We start from the raw sequence: 16,315 nt of genomic DNA, 5'->3' as shown, positions 1-16,315 counted from the left end.
ATGAGCTAAATCACTACATAGATATAAGGTTTCATCCCAAATTTCCCAAATCAGAAATGAGATTGGTCCTGGAGGGATAGACATGATAGTTCAGTGTCCCTATCCACAGGTATTGGCTGAGGACATCAGGACAAGTTAGCTGAAAATGAAACATTTTATTTTTAAAACTTCTTTTTTCCTTAATTCTGTCAAATTTTCTTCCGGCTATAGCATCCCTCCACTACACTCAGCTCCTATTGAGAACTGAAACTTATGTCCTTGCTATGCCAGTTTATGTGCCACTACTGTATCTGATTCTGACATATAGTTACAAGACTTTTCTTATAGATATAACATTCTAATTCTTCGATTTTCTCTGTGCCTGCCATGACCTGTACCTCTACAATTAGATATTACGCCTTTCCATATTATTTACCAATCTAGACCTGCAAACATCCAAATCGACATGACTATTTAGAACACAAAATTAGAAACGATCCAAGATGGCTGATTGACAACAGCTTGGGATTGCAGCTCTCAGTCAAAGCGCAGAGAAATAGAGGACGCCACACTTTCAGACAAATTCTGGTCACTCACGGAGCCGAAGATCCCCAGTGGAGGAACCACACAGTCGCCAGCACGACTCTTGTGGCTGGCGCAGCGGTTTCGCTGGCACCTCGGCGCAGCAGCTCTCGGAGCAGAGTAAACAGGGTCGGCTCCCCTTCTGACCAAGGGTTGGAGGACCCACATGGGTCCCCAGCATGACTCCTGAGACCGGTGCAGCGGCTGTCATGGCACCTCAGGGTGGCAGCTCTCAGTGCCGAGTAAACAAGACTGGTTCCCCTTCTGACCGAGGTTTGGAGCCTGGGGAAGGCAGAGTCGCCCATTATGGACACAAGAAGGAAGCCAGACAGGAGAATCCTGGGCAGAAAAGCACCATCAGTCTTAACGCTGCTGTTCTGGCCCTGGGAACTAACAACTTGGACGTCCAATCAAGAGACCTAATCTGAAAGTTGGTAATTTCAAAGACGACAGGAGGATAAATTTACAATGATGGGAAGAAACCAGCATAAAAAGGCTGAGAATATTCAAAATCAGAACGCCTCTCCCTCTAAAGACGATCACAGTTCCACATCAACAATGGAACAAGGCTTGAGGGAGAACGAGTGCATCCCAATAACAGAATCACACTTCAAGGAATGGATAATAAGAAACTTCTGTGAGTTAAAAGAACATGTTGTAGCCCAACGTAAAGAAACCAGGAACTTTGAAAAAAGGTTTGATGAAATCCTACTGAGAATAGACAACTTAGGAATATAAGTGAATTAATGGAACTGAAGAATACAATACAGGAACTCCGAGAAGTATGCACAGGTTTAAACACTCGAATTGTTCAAGCAGAAGAAAGGATAACAGAGGTCAAAGTCCAACTTAATGAAAGAAAACAAGAAGACAAGATTAGAGATAAAAGGATAAAAAGGAATGAGCAAAGTCTCCAAGAAATATGGGACTATGTGAAAAGACCAAATTTACGTTTGATAGGTGTACCTGAATGCAACGGAGAGAATGAATCCAAGCTGGAAAATACCCTTCAGGATATTATTCAGGAAAATTTTCCTGAACTAACTAAGCAGGTCAATATTCAACCCCAGGTAATACAGAGAACACCACAAAGATATTCCTCAAGAAGAGCAACCCCAAGGCACATAATTGTTAGATTCACCAGGGTTGAAACGAAGGAGAAAATACTAAGGGCAGCCAGAGAGAAAGGTCAGGTTACCCACAAAGGCAAGCCTATCAGACTTACAGCAGATCTCTCAGCAGAAACTCTACAAGCCAGAAGAGAGTGGGGGACCAATATTCAACATCCTCAAAGAACAGAACCTTCAGCCCAGAATTTCATATCCAGCCAAACTAGGCTTCACAACTGAAGGAAAAATAACATCTTTTATGAACAAGCAAGTACTCAGAGATTTTATTACCACCAGGCCTGCTTTACAAGAGCTTCTGAAAGAGGTATTACACACAGAAAGAAACAACCAGTATTAGCCTTACTAAAAATATATCAAAAAGTAAAGAGCACCAACATAAAGAAGAATTTTCATCAATGAATGGATCAAATAGCCAGTTAACATCAAATGGCAGTAACCCTAAATTTAAATAGACTAAATCCCCCAATCAAAAGACACAGCCAAAACCCAACAGACCTGTTTCACATGCAAGGATACACAAAGACTCAAAACAAAGGAATGGAGAAAGATTTACCAACCAAATGGAGAGCAAAAATAAATAAATAAATAAATAAAATGCAGGAGTTGCAATTCTCATAGCAGATAAAATAGATTTTAAAGCAACAAAGATATAGTGGTAAAAGGATCAATACAACAAGAGCTAACGATCCTAACACCCAGATACATAGAGACTTAGATTCAATGAGACAGAAAATTAATAAGGATATCAAGGACTCGAACTCAGATCCGGAACAAGTAAACTTAATAAATATTTATAGAGCTCTCCACTTCAAATACATAAAATATACATTCTTGTCAATACCACACCTACTCATAGGTTTAAATGAAACATTGATTGGCCATTATTAATACCCATTTTTTTTCAGAATAAAGCAATATTTTCATTCACCCTCCCTCTCTCTCTTCCTCTTTCTTTCTCTCCTTTACTCATTTTTTTTTCTTTCCTTATTTTAAAAAAAGAAATCAACTTGTAAACCTCTAGATCCAGGTCGGCAATGTCTCTCTCATTGCTTGAATTCCTTCCTTCCCTTCCCTCCCTCCCTCCCTCCCTTCCCCCACTTCCTCCCTTCCTTCCTTCATCCCTTCCTTCCTCCCTCCCTTCCTCCCTCCCTCCCTTCCTGCCCTCCTCCCTTCCTCCTTCCCTCCCTAAAAAAATAAAAAAAAGAACACAAAATTATTTTTAGTATCCTCAGTCTGATCTGAGTGTCTATAACTTTCTTGATGTCTGCTGTACATTTTCCAATGTGTTAGTAATTGTTTCACAACTGGCTCTCTGGAAAAGAAAAAAATAAAAACAAAACTGCTGGTGCTTCTGTATAGCTGAACACTTGAAATTTCCTGGAGAGCGGCAAACCCAGAGAAGCTATGGAAAGTTTCTGTGCCCTTTCCCTCTTCTCTTGCCTAAACCTCTATTCATCTGGTGCTCATTAATATCTTTTGTAATACCCTTTATAGTAAAGGAGTAAACACACTTTCTCAAAGGAGAAATTTGAAATATTTGCAAAACATTGATGTATGTACAGTGTCTAACTATTTTCTTATTTTTGAGACAGAGTCTCACTCTGTCACCAGGCGCCAGGCTAGAGTGCAGTGGTATGACCTCGGCTCACTGCAACCTCCACCTCCCATGTTCAAGCAACTCTCCTGCCTCAGCCTCCTGAGTAGCTGGGACTACAGGTGCACTCAAACACGCCCAGCTAATTTTTTTTTTTTTGTATTTTTAGTAGAGACGGGGTTTCACCATGTTGGCCAGGATGGTCTTGATCTCTTGACCTCATGATCCACCCGCCTTGGCCTCCCAAAGTGCTGGGATTACAGACGTGAGCCGTCTAACTATTTTCATGCTCAGCATCAGGAAATTAGATAATGCCTTTCTGCAATGAGTGAGCTAAACATCCAGCTATTCCACTGTGGCAAATTAAAGCATCTAACACCGTATCAAGTGGAGAAACATAAAGTCAATCACATTAATTTCAACAAATACCCTGTTTAGTGAAACATGGGCCTTTTTAAACATACTGCAATTTGAAAAAGTAACACACTGATAAAAAAAATCTGTTGTTTAAAATTTACTGATTTCTCTAAACTAAGTAGTGCCAACATACTTGATTTCAAAGTACCGATATTAAGACTGAATGCAGCTGGGAAAAGGTCAACTCCTTGTTCTCTTGGCCACATCTGAGTTGTCTCTTACACTATTATCTATAAGTCACTACACAATTGTTTTCAGTCAAAATAAAAAATGATATGAATTCCTCTAGAAAGTTGTTAGACTATTAGTTGCTTTTATTTTTTCTCTACCAAATCAGCTATTATAGATTATCTTATACGAAACATAATGGTAAAAACATGGTAGGTGCTTATCATATGTTTTGGAATGCATTAATAGGTAGACAGGATTGTTTTCCATACCATTTTTACCAGTAGAACCAGAGTATTTTTATTTTTATGTACTGATAGTTAGCAAGAATATTTGTTGTTTCTTATTCTGACACTGTGGCAGAGACTGCCAGTTGTTTTCTATTAGTCTCTATCCCTTTCATTCATAGCAGTAGATTGTTTGGCAGGACATATTAACATTCAAAATAAAGACTACATTCCCCAGCCCCCAGTGTAACCAAGTTTCAGATGGCTACAATCTGGCCAATTGGATATAAGTAGAAGTGTCATAACACAGCTTCTAGGAATCTTCCTTAGGAAACTATGTGTCCTATCCTTCTTCCCTTTGTCTCTTCTGCTGGTTGGAACACATGTATTATTGCTCTATCCCATTTTGGACTGGGAAGAAAAAGTGTCCCATCCCGGAGATGAAAGAGTAAATATTTAAATAAGCATATGTCTCAAAGACTTTAAGGAGCAGAGGCATAGAATGCTTTTGAGTATGGAAGACTTAAGAGATGACTATTATTATAGAATATTCAGGAGTAAAAAGGCAAGAGACAAAGCTAGGGAACTTGTTACAAGTCTAGTGTAGTAGTCTAGTTTGGTCCAGGGATGAGATGATGGTAGCTAGAAGTAGAGTGTTAGTGGTAAAGAAGTGGTAAGATGAAAAACATATTTTAATTTATTATTTTCTGATGAATTGGATGTAAGCTGTTAGAACAAAAGAATATCCCAATGTTTTTGAATATAAACAATTGAACACATGATGCTGCCATTTACTGAGAAAGACATGGAAATAAAACTATTTGGAACTCAAATTTGAAAATAAGGTAGGTAGTTATAGCAAGTTAATTGCAAAAAATGCCACAGTTTCTTCATTACATCCTGTCCTTATACATGCCTTTGGCCATGTAACTTTGTCATGCTCTTGTGATCTCATCCTTCTCTTGTTTGTGACTTGCTTGAACCAATGAGATTTTAGTAGGAATCAATCAAAACTTGATAAAGTGTGCATTTTCATTTTCCCATGTTTGCACTTCTGCTACAGGCATGAGAACATGCTTAAAATAATTGTGCTATTAGATGACGTATTGTCCTAAAAGAGGCCAAGTGGATTAGCCTACAGACAGTGAGTCCAACCAAGATCATCAGAATAATAGAGGCAATCCCTTCAGAAGCTTGAACAATAAGAACTTATTTTGAATAACTCTGAGATTTTCTATGTCCCATAGCTAAATGAAAGATGTACTCAGAGTATCTATAATTATTTTAAACGCTGGTGTAGAATGCCCCATGTAGAACATGAGTGTAGGTAGAGATGAGAGCTGAAACTGAGCACTATGACATTCTAATATCTAGAAGTAAAAAGCTGGAGGACTTACACGGGGAATTTAAACAATAAAGATATATTAGGATAAAATAAATGAAAAATAGGGCATCCTTGGAGGGAAAGCCATGAAAATGCTTGAAGGAGTGATAACAAATATAGAATGTTTTAAAGTCTGAAGAGAGGAAGAATAATGTGCGAATTACTAAGGGGTAATGATTATACTCAAGGGTTGTGTAAGAGCAGTGATACGGTTTGGCTGTGTCCCCATCCAAATATTTTCTTGAATTGTAGTTTCCATAATCCCCAAGTGTGGTGGTAAGGACTCAGTGGGAGGTGATCAAATTATGAGGGTGGTTTCTCCCATGCTATGCTCATGATAGTAAGTTCTCACCAGATCTGATGTTTTTATTAGGGATTTCCCCCTTTTCTCAATCCTCATTCTTTCTTCTGCTGCGTGGTGAAGGACACGTTTACTTCCCCTTCCACCACGATTTTAACTTTCCAGAGGCCTCTCCATCCCTGTGGAACTGTGAGTCAATTAAACCTCTTTCCTTTATAAATCACCCGTCTTGGGTATGTTCTTATAACAGCATGAGAATGGACTAATGCAGGCATGATGGAATGAAGAAACGGTGGTATGTTTTGCAGTCAACTTACTATAACTACCTACCTTGTTTTCCAATCTAGTACCATTCCTGAATTCCAAGTTGTCTCATCCCCATGTTTTTCTCAATAAATGGCAACACTGTGTGTTCAGTAGTTCATGATCAAACCTTCATAAATATAACAAACTCCAGTTCTTGGAGTTCCTCTCCTGTAAAAAGCCATGATGTGTGGGGGTATCACCAGCTCTTTACTGATTGCTTTGTGGAAATTGAAACTCTGAGAACTGAAACAGGTTTGATACTCTGACTATTTCTATTGATGTATATTAGTAAGTATTTTATCCTTGACTCAGTTTTGTATATTCTGCTTTTGAAACTACATGTGTAAATTCTGCTGTTAAACTGAGACAGATTAGCTTATTAACTCTAAAGAAAGATAAAATCTCTAAATCTTTTCTTTTCTTTTTTTTTTCTTTTACTTTAAGTTTGGGATACATGAGCAGAAGGTTTGTTGCATAGGTATACAAATGCCATGGTAATTTGCTGCACCTATCAACTCGTCATCTAGGTTTTAAGCCCTGCATGCATTATGTATTTGTCCTAATGTCTCCCTCCCCTTGCCTCAAACCTCTCAACAAGCCCCAGTGTGTGATGTTCCTCTCCCTGTGTCGATGTGTTCTCATTGTTTACCTCCAATTTATAAATGAGAACATGTAGTATTTGGTTTTCTGTTAGTGTTAGTTTGCTGAGAATGATGGCTTCCTACTTCATCCATGTCCCTGCAAAGGACTTGAATTCATTATTTTTTGTGGCTGCATAGTATTCCATGGTGCATATGTGCCACATTTTTCTTTATCCAGTCCATCATTGATGGGCATTTAGGTTGGTTCCAAGTCTTTGCTTTGTAAGTAGTGTAGCAATAAATATATGTGTCTTTATAGTAGAATGAAAATCTCTGAACTTTTATAGTTTTTGACAATAAGTGAAGTATATACAAATAGGTCAAGTTCTTAAAAAGCTATGAAATATATGCAAATTGATCCATAGTGTCTATTTCTTTGTCAGTATGGAAGAAAGCATGATATTTAATTAAGCTTACCAAAATAATAATCCGTTATAGTTTAAAACTAAGTGTTACTTTTGGTTGTAGGTATCAAATCTTATGGCCACAATGTCTGTACAAAATGTTTGTTTGCTTTAAGGACCTCATAATTATCAATAAAGTTCTTATAAATTGTTGTTCGTGCAATTAAGGGACTCGAATTAGCAAGTGTTTTTTCGATTAATTTGTATGTAAGCCTTGTCATTCTTCCATTGTGCCCTCTTTTTAAATCAATTGACCTCTCTCTAGCATAGACCTGTTATCTCAAAGCTGCAAGTTTTCAGTGAATTACTTCCCTTAGCTTCTGTGAGCCTTTAATTTTGCAACTGGAAGAGGACTGTGTGTATGTGTGTGTGCACGTGAGATAAGTGTCACTTCTTCCTTGGTTCATGCGGAAAATGATTTCCTTCATTGGCAACACTGATTTCTGGGAAGCCCCAGTTAAGGGTGCTACTTTTTAAATTTTTCAGTCTAAATACATGTTCTTATTTCAACAACCCTCTAAAAACTATAAAACAAATACTGGAATATTGTTCCTTTTGATAAAATGGAGATTGAAAGACACGTCCAAACATTATAATATACATAGGTATATTCATTATATTTAAAATGTATAGTAGAACAGAAAAGATACTAGCTAACATATATGAAATGCTACTTACATATCAAGTATTGTTCTGTGAATGTTATGTCATTTGCTCCCCTTATCCTCAAAACAACCTTGTAGAATCATTATTTTATTTCCTACTTACATTGTAAAGAACTTACGGTATCTAAAAGATAAAACCAGCATTGAAGGTTATGCTTTTTGACACTCTGTTAGCATTTTTGTGGTTCTTCTATTACCATATACGTCTCACAAAGAAGAAAGACACATTTAGAAGACAAACTTATATTAAAATGTGGCCATCTTACAATTTTCCAATTGTAAAAAAAATAAATTCTATCAGCAATCAGTGTAGTTGAAAGAGGACATGGAGTCTTAGACATGAATCACAAAGCTATCAACGCCTGGATTGAAGCCTTTTAAGACCTGAGCTAAGAACGAAGCTGAAATTCCTTTAAATTTTACATAAGACTTCTAACCTACAATACTATGAGATTATAAACTTCTGTCATATTATTCCTCTAAATTGTGGTCATTTGTTATGCAGCAATATTAAACCAATACAGATGAGTGTGATCATATTTTTGAAAACATTTATTTAAATATTCCTATGAAATTAAGCACTTAATTTTATTCATTTAACTAAATTTAAATTTAGTTCAATTAAGCACCTTATTTTAAATATTCATAGGAATATTTAGATAAATGTTTAATATTTGTTATCATCTGTCTACACGGAAAGGCACAATGTAATATTGTATAAAGCATAGTGAGTGAAGACTTGTGCTTGGCAGTTATGACCAAAAGAGCACACTGTCAGAAATTTCTTTGTAACATGTGAAATAAAGTTTTCAACTGAAAGCACAGTGAAAGAACCAAAAATATTGATAACTGCCTTCAAAGATGACAGGTAGTCAAAGAAATTACTATAAATGAATATAAAGATAACTATTTAGAAGAAAGATCAATTATTTTTACTACATACTTGGAAATATTATCATTACTGTCATCATTAAATAAAAAGAACAACAATCAACATTTACTTTTCTGAATATTTCTAAAGTCCCACAACTAGTGCTTTGATGTCAATTCACATTTCCTGAAAAAAGAAAACCTCATATCTTTCAAAATGTATTATTAACCAGTATTGCTTAGCTTTTTGCATTCCTTTAAATTTTACATGATCGATTTCCCATTTATTTAGCCTGTTACAATGACTTTGCAAGAACTAAAATTGTACTCCCTCTCAACCTATGACCAAATGCAAAACATACTTTTGGGCCCTTCTTTTTTCTGATGTTCTATTAATCAGAATTTTGATAGCAATTTCTCACACTTGTTAGTATTGAAGTTAACTTGAATATATATGATTAAAAGAATATGTAAAATCTGAATAATATTCTAGATAAAATGAACCTGATACTGTGTAAGAATTATAATTTTTTGTATATTGAATGCATTTGTTAAACTATCTTGTTCTTTGTGAGACCAGGTTAATAACTAAAAATCAATGTTAAAGCTGGTAATTATTTCAAGTACTGAGAAAATGGAATTTGATGCTATTATTTTTTCATGTCAAAAATTTAATCTAGCACAGTATAATATAAATCCACCTAATTAAATGATTGAGATTGCTTATTATTGCTATTGAACTATCTGACTGTACCTTTTATTTTATTTTAGTTTGTTATACTAAAAAATGATATAGTAAAGAGAATAAGTATCTTAACAAGGAAGCATTCATTTAAAGTTTAATCTTTTATCATATACCACAATGTTTAGCATCAAGCAATAAATATAAAATAATTTTTATCTGTTTACTATATTTTGGGAAGGGGGAAATTAAATTCATGTGTTAATTTCTAAACCAAGCTCATAGTTACACCACTATTTGTGCACTGTCAATTGTAACAACTGTTACTCTGTATGGGCTTTGAGTGAAAAATAGTAAAATATCTTTGGCATATGATTAGAATCTTAAATGATCACTCTATCAGACTTCATTCTTGGATACATATCGAAATGATAAATTATAGCAGTTGACAAACATAACACATTTAACAATATATATGTAAGAAGAAAATTCATTGTGAAATAGGATTACACACTAAGGTTGATCATGGTATCTCTGGACAATAAAATAAAAGGTTTTTTGCCATCCCATTATTTTCAAATGCAGTACAAAGCTTATATAGTTCATATATCACTAGCTTAAGCAATTTTTCATTTTCAACTTGTTTTTCTTTTGGTGCTATATAGGCAAGTTTTATTTTTGAAACGCTTCAAAAAGTAACTATTTAACCTAAGAAAGTAAATATTTATAAGCAAAGAAATATTTATTAAAATAATAAATAATTTTATTTATTGTAATTTTTTAAAATAAAAGGCTGTTTTCTTAAACGTTAAATTAATTAATGTAAATATGTATGAATATCGCAAATTCTATGTGATTAAATACAGCTCATGTCTGCCTTTTAACACAAACACATTAACTGGAGTTTTAATTCCTTAAAGTGGGAAATGCATTAAACCATTCCTCATTACTAATCAAATATTTTGTTAGTTTGTATATCAGCTGAGTTTAACAAACATTTATTAAGTGCTTGGAGCATACGAGGACTATGTTGAAATTGGGGGCAAAAGATGCTCTGTACCTGCAAGCTTCTCACAGCCTATTGTGACTGAAAAATCCAAAATGATTTTTTTATACAGGTTTCTAAATGTGTAATTTGTGTCAAGTGCTATAATTTATCAATTTCATATGCATAACAGAACTGTTTAATTGAGACAAGGTGTGGACACATCTGAGCATACCGAGAAAGAGCATTCAGCATTGAGTCCAATTCTGGACTCCATCTATGATTTTCTGAGGGTGACCAAGACCTGCATAATGTCTGGAAGGATAAGTGCATGAGCCAATAAATGAAGTGTGAAGGGTATTCTAAGCAGAAAAATAAATAGACTGGGTTGTGACTGGGTAATTCAAATAGTATAGTATATGTATTAATAAAACTGTGATATACATTAATAGTGTTAATTCAACTGCTTTATAAATTAAAGCAAACCCTGGCTAGAAATAAAGCTGTAGAGTTAGGAAGTTGTAAAATTTGTGTATGCTACACAAAGCTAAAATGGGTGTGGATAAAATGTTACTGTTTAATGTCTAAAAGCATTTATAGTATTGTTAATATTGTTGAAACTTTCTTCTGAATACTCTAAAAGGATTTTATATCTTCCTAGATAATATATGTAAGACAACTAGAAAATTAATAAACTATTTTGTATATCCAGCCAAATCTGAATATTTATCATAATAGTTTGTTTATTCTGAAGATTATATTTAAATAGTAGACTGATTTATGTCATTCTCTAGATTAGGATTTTGAACATTTACAACTACTTATAAGGTTAAGACACTCATGATTTACCTAGAAATAAACTTGAGGATTAGGGTGCTTCCATGACTAAGTGAGTTGACTCTACCAGCCTTTAAAGACAAAAGATTTAAATTTGACCAAAAGACAGAGGACAAGGTCTTTGCAGGTATGAAATTTCCTGGTATGCTGTTTTTTAAAATACGGCATCTCTCATTTATTCTTAGAAGTATTTAACCATGAAGATTCTTTAGCATTTTTATGAATCTAACCTAAATTTATTGCTAGCAAACTGTTTAATAAACGGAATTTTATATAACATAATCTTTTCTTGCTAAAATCCAACTGTTTTGCCAGATGCATAATTGACTTGATTCTAAATTGTAAGCTCTCCATTAAATTTCATGATACTGCCACTTAGGTTTTTAAAGCTTAGTAGTTGAAAATAACTCCTAAACCTAAAAAAAAAAAAAGAAAACAAAAACTGAAGTAATTTGATGCTCTCAAAGATAAACTTCTAATAAACATGATCAACAAGACCTTTACTCACATAATAATTTTGTTTTTAAAATATATTTATAAGATTGTCATTAATCTCATTCAGTTACACATGCACACACATACACAGAGAGAGAAAAAAAAGAAAGAAAGAAAAAGAAAAGAGAAAGAAAGAGAGAAAGAAAGAAGGAAAGAAAAGAAAGAAAAAAAGAAAGAGAAAGGGGGAATACTTCAACAGCTCTTGCTAAAACAACAGATCATCAAAATGAATAACCTTTTCAAAAAAGCGTATTAACTCTATTATAGAAATTTGTGTAAATATATTGTATGTCTCCACACAATTGAAATACTTATGCATAAAGTACTCTTTCAGTCATCATCATGATGTTATCAATATTGTAATTAATATATATAGAGTGTTTATTATATGTTAAATCCTACTCTAGGCACACTCTATATGTTATTTTCTTCCTCACAACACTGTGAAGTAGGGAGAATTATTACCTCAATTTTGCAGATGAAGACAATAATGTTTAGATACATTAAATATCTTCTCCAGAGTAAGTTTCTAGGCAATATACCAATTCAACAAATACCTTTCTTAGTCTTTATTTGTACACCAGATTTGTTTGATCTGGTTTAGTCCTCTTTCCAGGCAGAGAAAGATAGAATTTACAATCTCAGTAGACATAAAAATCAGTGGGTCTCTTATTACAATGCATTTTCTAGAGCCCCACGGCATATTAGGACTCAGGATGTGTAAGTGGAGCCAAGAATTCTAGATTTTATTACAGTCTCCAGATAAAGCTAATGCATACGGTTAGGTGTTGACAGTTTGAGAAACACCGATCAATGAATAACATTAGTAATAAATACAGATCTCATAAATACTAATACACAAGGACAAAGTCTTAGGATTTTTTTTTCAAAAATAGTAAATGATTGTATAGAGAAGGATGAATAAAAAGAAATCATTCTCAGACATTAAGATTATCTTGAAAAGTATTTTTTAAAATACAGGTAAGAGGCCAGGAGCAGTGGCTCATGCTTGTAACCCCAGTGCTTTCAGAGACAGAGACAGGAAAATCACTAGTAGCCAGGGATTAGGGACAAGCCATAGCAACATAGTGAGACTTCCGTCTCAAAAATATTAAAGTTAAATTAAAATTTAAAATACAGGGATACAATTTAAGAACCTGTCCAGGTAGTAGATCTATTTTACTGTATATGCACAGGACCAGAGTTGTAGTCTGAGATAATCGCAGAACAAAAAACTGGATCCAAATCAAGGGTAGTGGGAGACAGGTTTTGCAATTCCAAGATAAGATTTCTGAGCTTCACAATATGACAGTTGGCCCTACCAGTATCATTAGCTACAGTTAAATATAGAAATGCTAGCAGCTACTCCCTCTGGAACATGTTACATAGACTTATGCATGAAATGATAGGCCAAATAATGCCACTCTACCTCCCCAAAAATGTTCTCTGGAACTTGCGCACATGTCATGTTACATGGCCAAAAGGACTTTGAAGATGTGATTAAGGTTAATAATTTTAAGATTGGGAGATTATCAACCATTATCCAGATGGGTCCAACCAATCACAAGGACTTTAAAAGCTGACAAATTTCTTCACCTGGAGTATGAGATGTGTGGAGGGAGAAAGTAGCACACAGATGCATCAAAGGGGAAATCAGAGAGTCCCAAGGTAAGGAGTATTCTTTTTACCAGTTGCTAGATCTAAGGTATGAGGCCTCTACATGGAGAGGAAAGAAAACCTTAGGAGCCATGGGCAGCCCTTAGCTGACAGCCAGAAGGAAACAGGGATCATGTTCCTACAACCTCAAGAAACTGGATCTTGCTAACAACCAGAACAAGCTAGGAAGTAGATTTTTCCCATAATCTATGGCTACAAACCCAGCCCACTGAAATTTTTATTTCAGCCTTGTGAGAATCTGAGCAGAGAAACCAGCAAATGCCATGTAGACTTTTTACTTACAAAACTGAGATAAAATATTTTTTATGCTTTTAAGATCTTAACTTGAAAACTAATATGCATTGTACAAGATACTATGAATCAATACCTGAAGACTCTGCAGCATGATAACCAATCCTTCAGTACCATCTGAATATCAAGTATCCTATACTTTAAGTCAGCACCTGCCAAACATACATTTAAACATCAAAAATATATGAATCTATTTTTCCTTAAGCAAAAAAGATGGACAGAAATTTAATGTGGTATATGTAGAAACAATTGGGAGCTATGAAAATGTTTTTGAGTATAAATTCATGAAACCTGACAGCCAAACCAAAAAACATGCCAACCTCATAATTCACAAGTACATTTTCAATATACTTAGTACTTCCTGAAAGAATAAACTCATCTTAAAATATCTTCATATTTTGATGAACAGAATACAAGTTTTCTATTAAGAGCCCTTAGTAGAAAATAATTGCATTCCTAACTTGTTATTCATTATTGCCAAAATTACACCTTAAAATTAAACCTGTGTGGTTATAGTGTTCTAAACTATGAATTAAGTTGCCAACATAAAAAAAATTCAACTATTGTGAGAGCTTCTTAGAAAATAATGATTATTACTATTACAATGGAGGAAATTAAGTCTTGGAATTTATCCTCCTTTGCTAGACAAAAGACAGTTCAGAAATGTATTAGGGAGAAAATAATGTTCAAAACTGCTGCTTTCTGACATTATTTAGGATATAAAACAGAGAAAGTATTTTTACTGAATTGTTTGCTAGAGGATATTTTTTCTAGTGAGAAATACAGTACTATAATTAGTGTTTACTTTAAAACATTCCCGTACATGCAAAATGTTAACATTTATACTGAAACACTTCTATTTAACATGTGATTGTTTCCTAGTATTCTCCTTAAACACAATGTATTTTGAATTACTATATGGTTTAGAAATCAATTGCCCTTGTTATGGTATTTAGGTATCTCCTTATTATAATGTTATATCTGATGTGATGAATTCTGGAATATGGTTTTGGGGAGATGAATTGAAATCTGATATACTGTCCCTATGGATAAGAAAAGGACTCTTTCCTAAACTAGATGGAAATTTTATTGTCAAACCATATAGGTAAGAAATGATAAGTCCATGATTTCTATCTGAAACCTTCAAGAACAAATTATTTTGCCATCACAATTATTTTTGCCACCACATTTTTTAAAAAGCAAAATATGTAGATTCTGTGCCCTTAAACACTCTGAGTAGAGCCTGGGCACCATCCCATTATCTAACAATATTTTCCCAATGATATATATGTTTATCCACACTAAGTGTGATAAATAAAGATCATAAATGTCCTCTAATCATCTGGCATCAGGTTTTGATGCAAAATGAGTATGTATCAAACATCTAGGAAAAAGAAACACAAACTTCAGTTTTAAGAGATGTTTTGTTGTCCTCTTCCTGGACATTGAAGGGATTATTGCTCTTATTACTGGAATGACAGTTTTAGGAGGAGATGAGATGTCAACTCTTGTCTCTTCCTGAACTTTTTCTCTTGACTCTAAGTCTCAGATACAACAGATTACAATTTTATTTTCTGGTAGAGAGGCACAGCACAAGGGACTTTAGGGTAGAGTCTATGATGCCTGACACATAAATCAGGTCTAGTGTCCTATTACTCTCACATTTAATTTCCTTTTGTTAATTCCTAATCCTGTAGTAATAGAAAGATATTCCTATGTTTACACATAGTGATATGAAATACTAAAGCCAACTAACTATAGTATTTTATTGTACAATAATGATTAATAAGATAAATTTCAGGAGAAGATTTGAGATAACATGATGCATTGTATTTCTCTTGATGTTGTTTCTTCTTTCCTACTTGAAATATTTTGTTTGATTAGATTAAAGGTGGTGGTTCATTTTCCATTATCATCACTTACCTTCATAATACACTTTAAACCCATGAGCACTAACTGCAAAATCACTGGTCAAACGCAGTGAGAACACAGATTTTGTACTTGTCACTGGCGGTGGCAGATGGAATCCTGTTAACCTAAAACAAAATGAAATTGACTGTTAGAGACATAATCATTTTACATAACAGTTTTTAAAAAGCATTAAAGTCATGTTAAAAACAACAACAACCACAACAACAAATAAAACAGATTCTGTCCTAGAACGTACAGAAGGAATGCATTCCAGACAACACCTTGATTCTGGCCCAGTTAAACTCATTTTGGACTTCAGTCCTCCAGACTGCAAGCTAACAGATTTGTGTTGTTTAAACCATTAAGTTCATGGCAATTTGTTGTAGTAGGAATGAACAACTGATACACAATTCTTTTCTAGGTTTTGGAATAGACATTTTTTAGCATATAAATAAATATTAATTTATTCTATAATTGAATATGAAAGTCCTGTGAAACCTAGTGACTACTCTAAATTACTAAGACTGCTGTTCATACTGTACAAAATAAGCACATTCAGAGCCTCTTGATGCAATATTTATGTAATTATAACTAAAAATCCCTCTATGAAGATATAATATAGTATAACATATTATATACAGTATAATATTAAATTACACCCTTACATTAGAAGACACCAGAGAACAAGAAGAATTAGGCAACTTGATCAATTTCACAAAGAGCCGGGTCTAAGACTCCAACTATATTATTGCCTCCTATTATCAAGTAA

At 34.2% G+C, this 16,315-nt stretch overlaps 1 protein-coding gene across 7 annotated transcripts in view; it reads right to left on the bottom strand.

Moving 5' to 3' along the window:
* Positions 1–16,315, bottom strand: part of CSMD3 (CUB and Sushi multiple domains 3) — a 1,279,316-nt gene that overhangs the window by 1,114,935 nt on the left and 148,066 nt on the right. For all 7 annotated transcript variants that reach the window (XM_002759280.8, XM_017965625.4, XM_035276379.3 and 4 more), the window contains exon 3: positions 15,559–15,671. In XM_002759280.8, the coding sequence (XP_002759326.1) occupies positions 15,559–15,671 (113 nt within the window). The remainder of the gene's footprint in view (positions 1–15,558; positions 15,672–16,315) is intronic.

This window comes from Callithrix jacchus, chromosome 16, assembly GCF_049354715.1.
Source record: "Callithrix jacchus isolate 240 chromosome 16, calJac240_pri, whole genome shotgun sequence".
NCBI classification, from domain to species: domain Eukaryota; kingdom Metazoa; phylum Chordata; class Mammalia; order Primates; family Cebidae; genus Callithrix; species Callithrix jacchus.
This window is presented reverse-complemented; position numbering and strand designations above follow the sequence as displayed.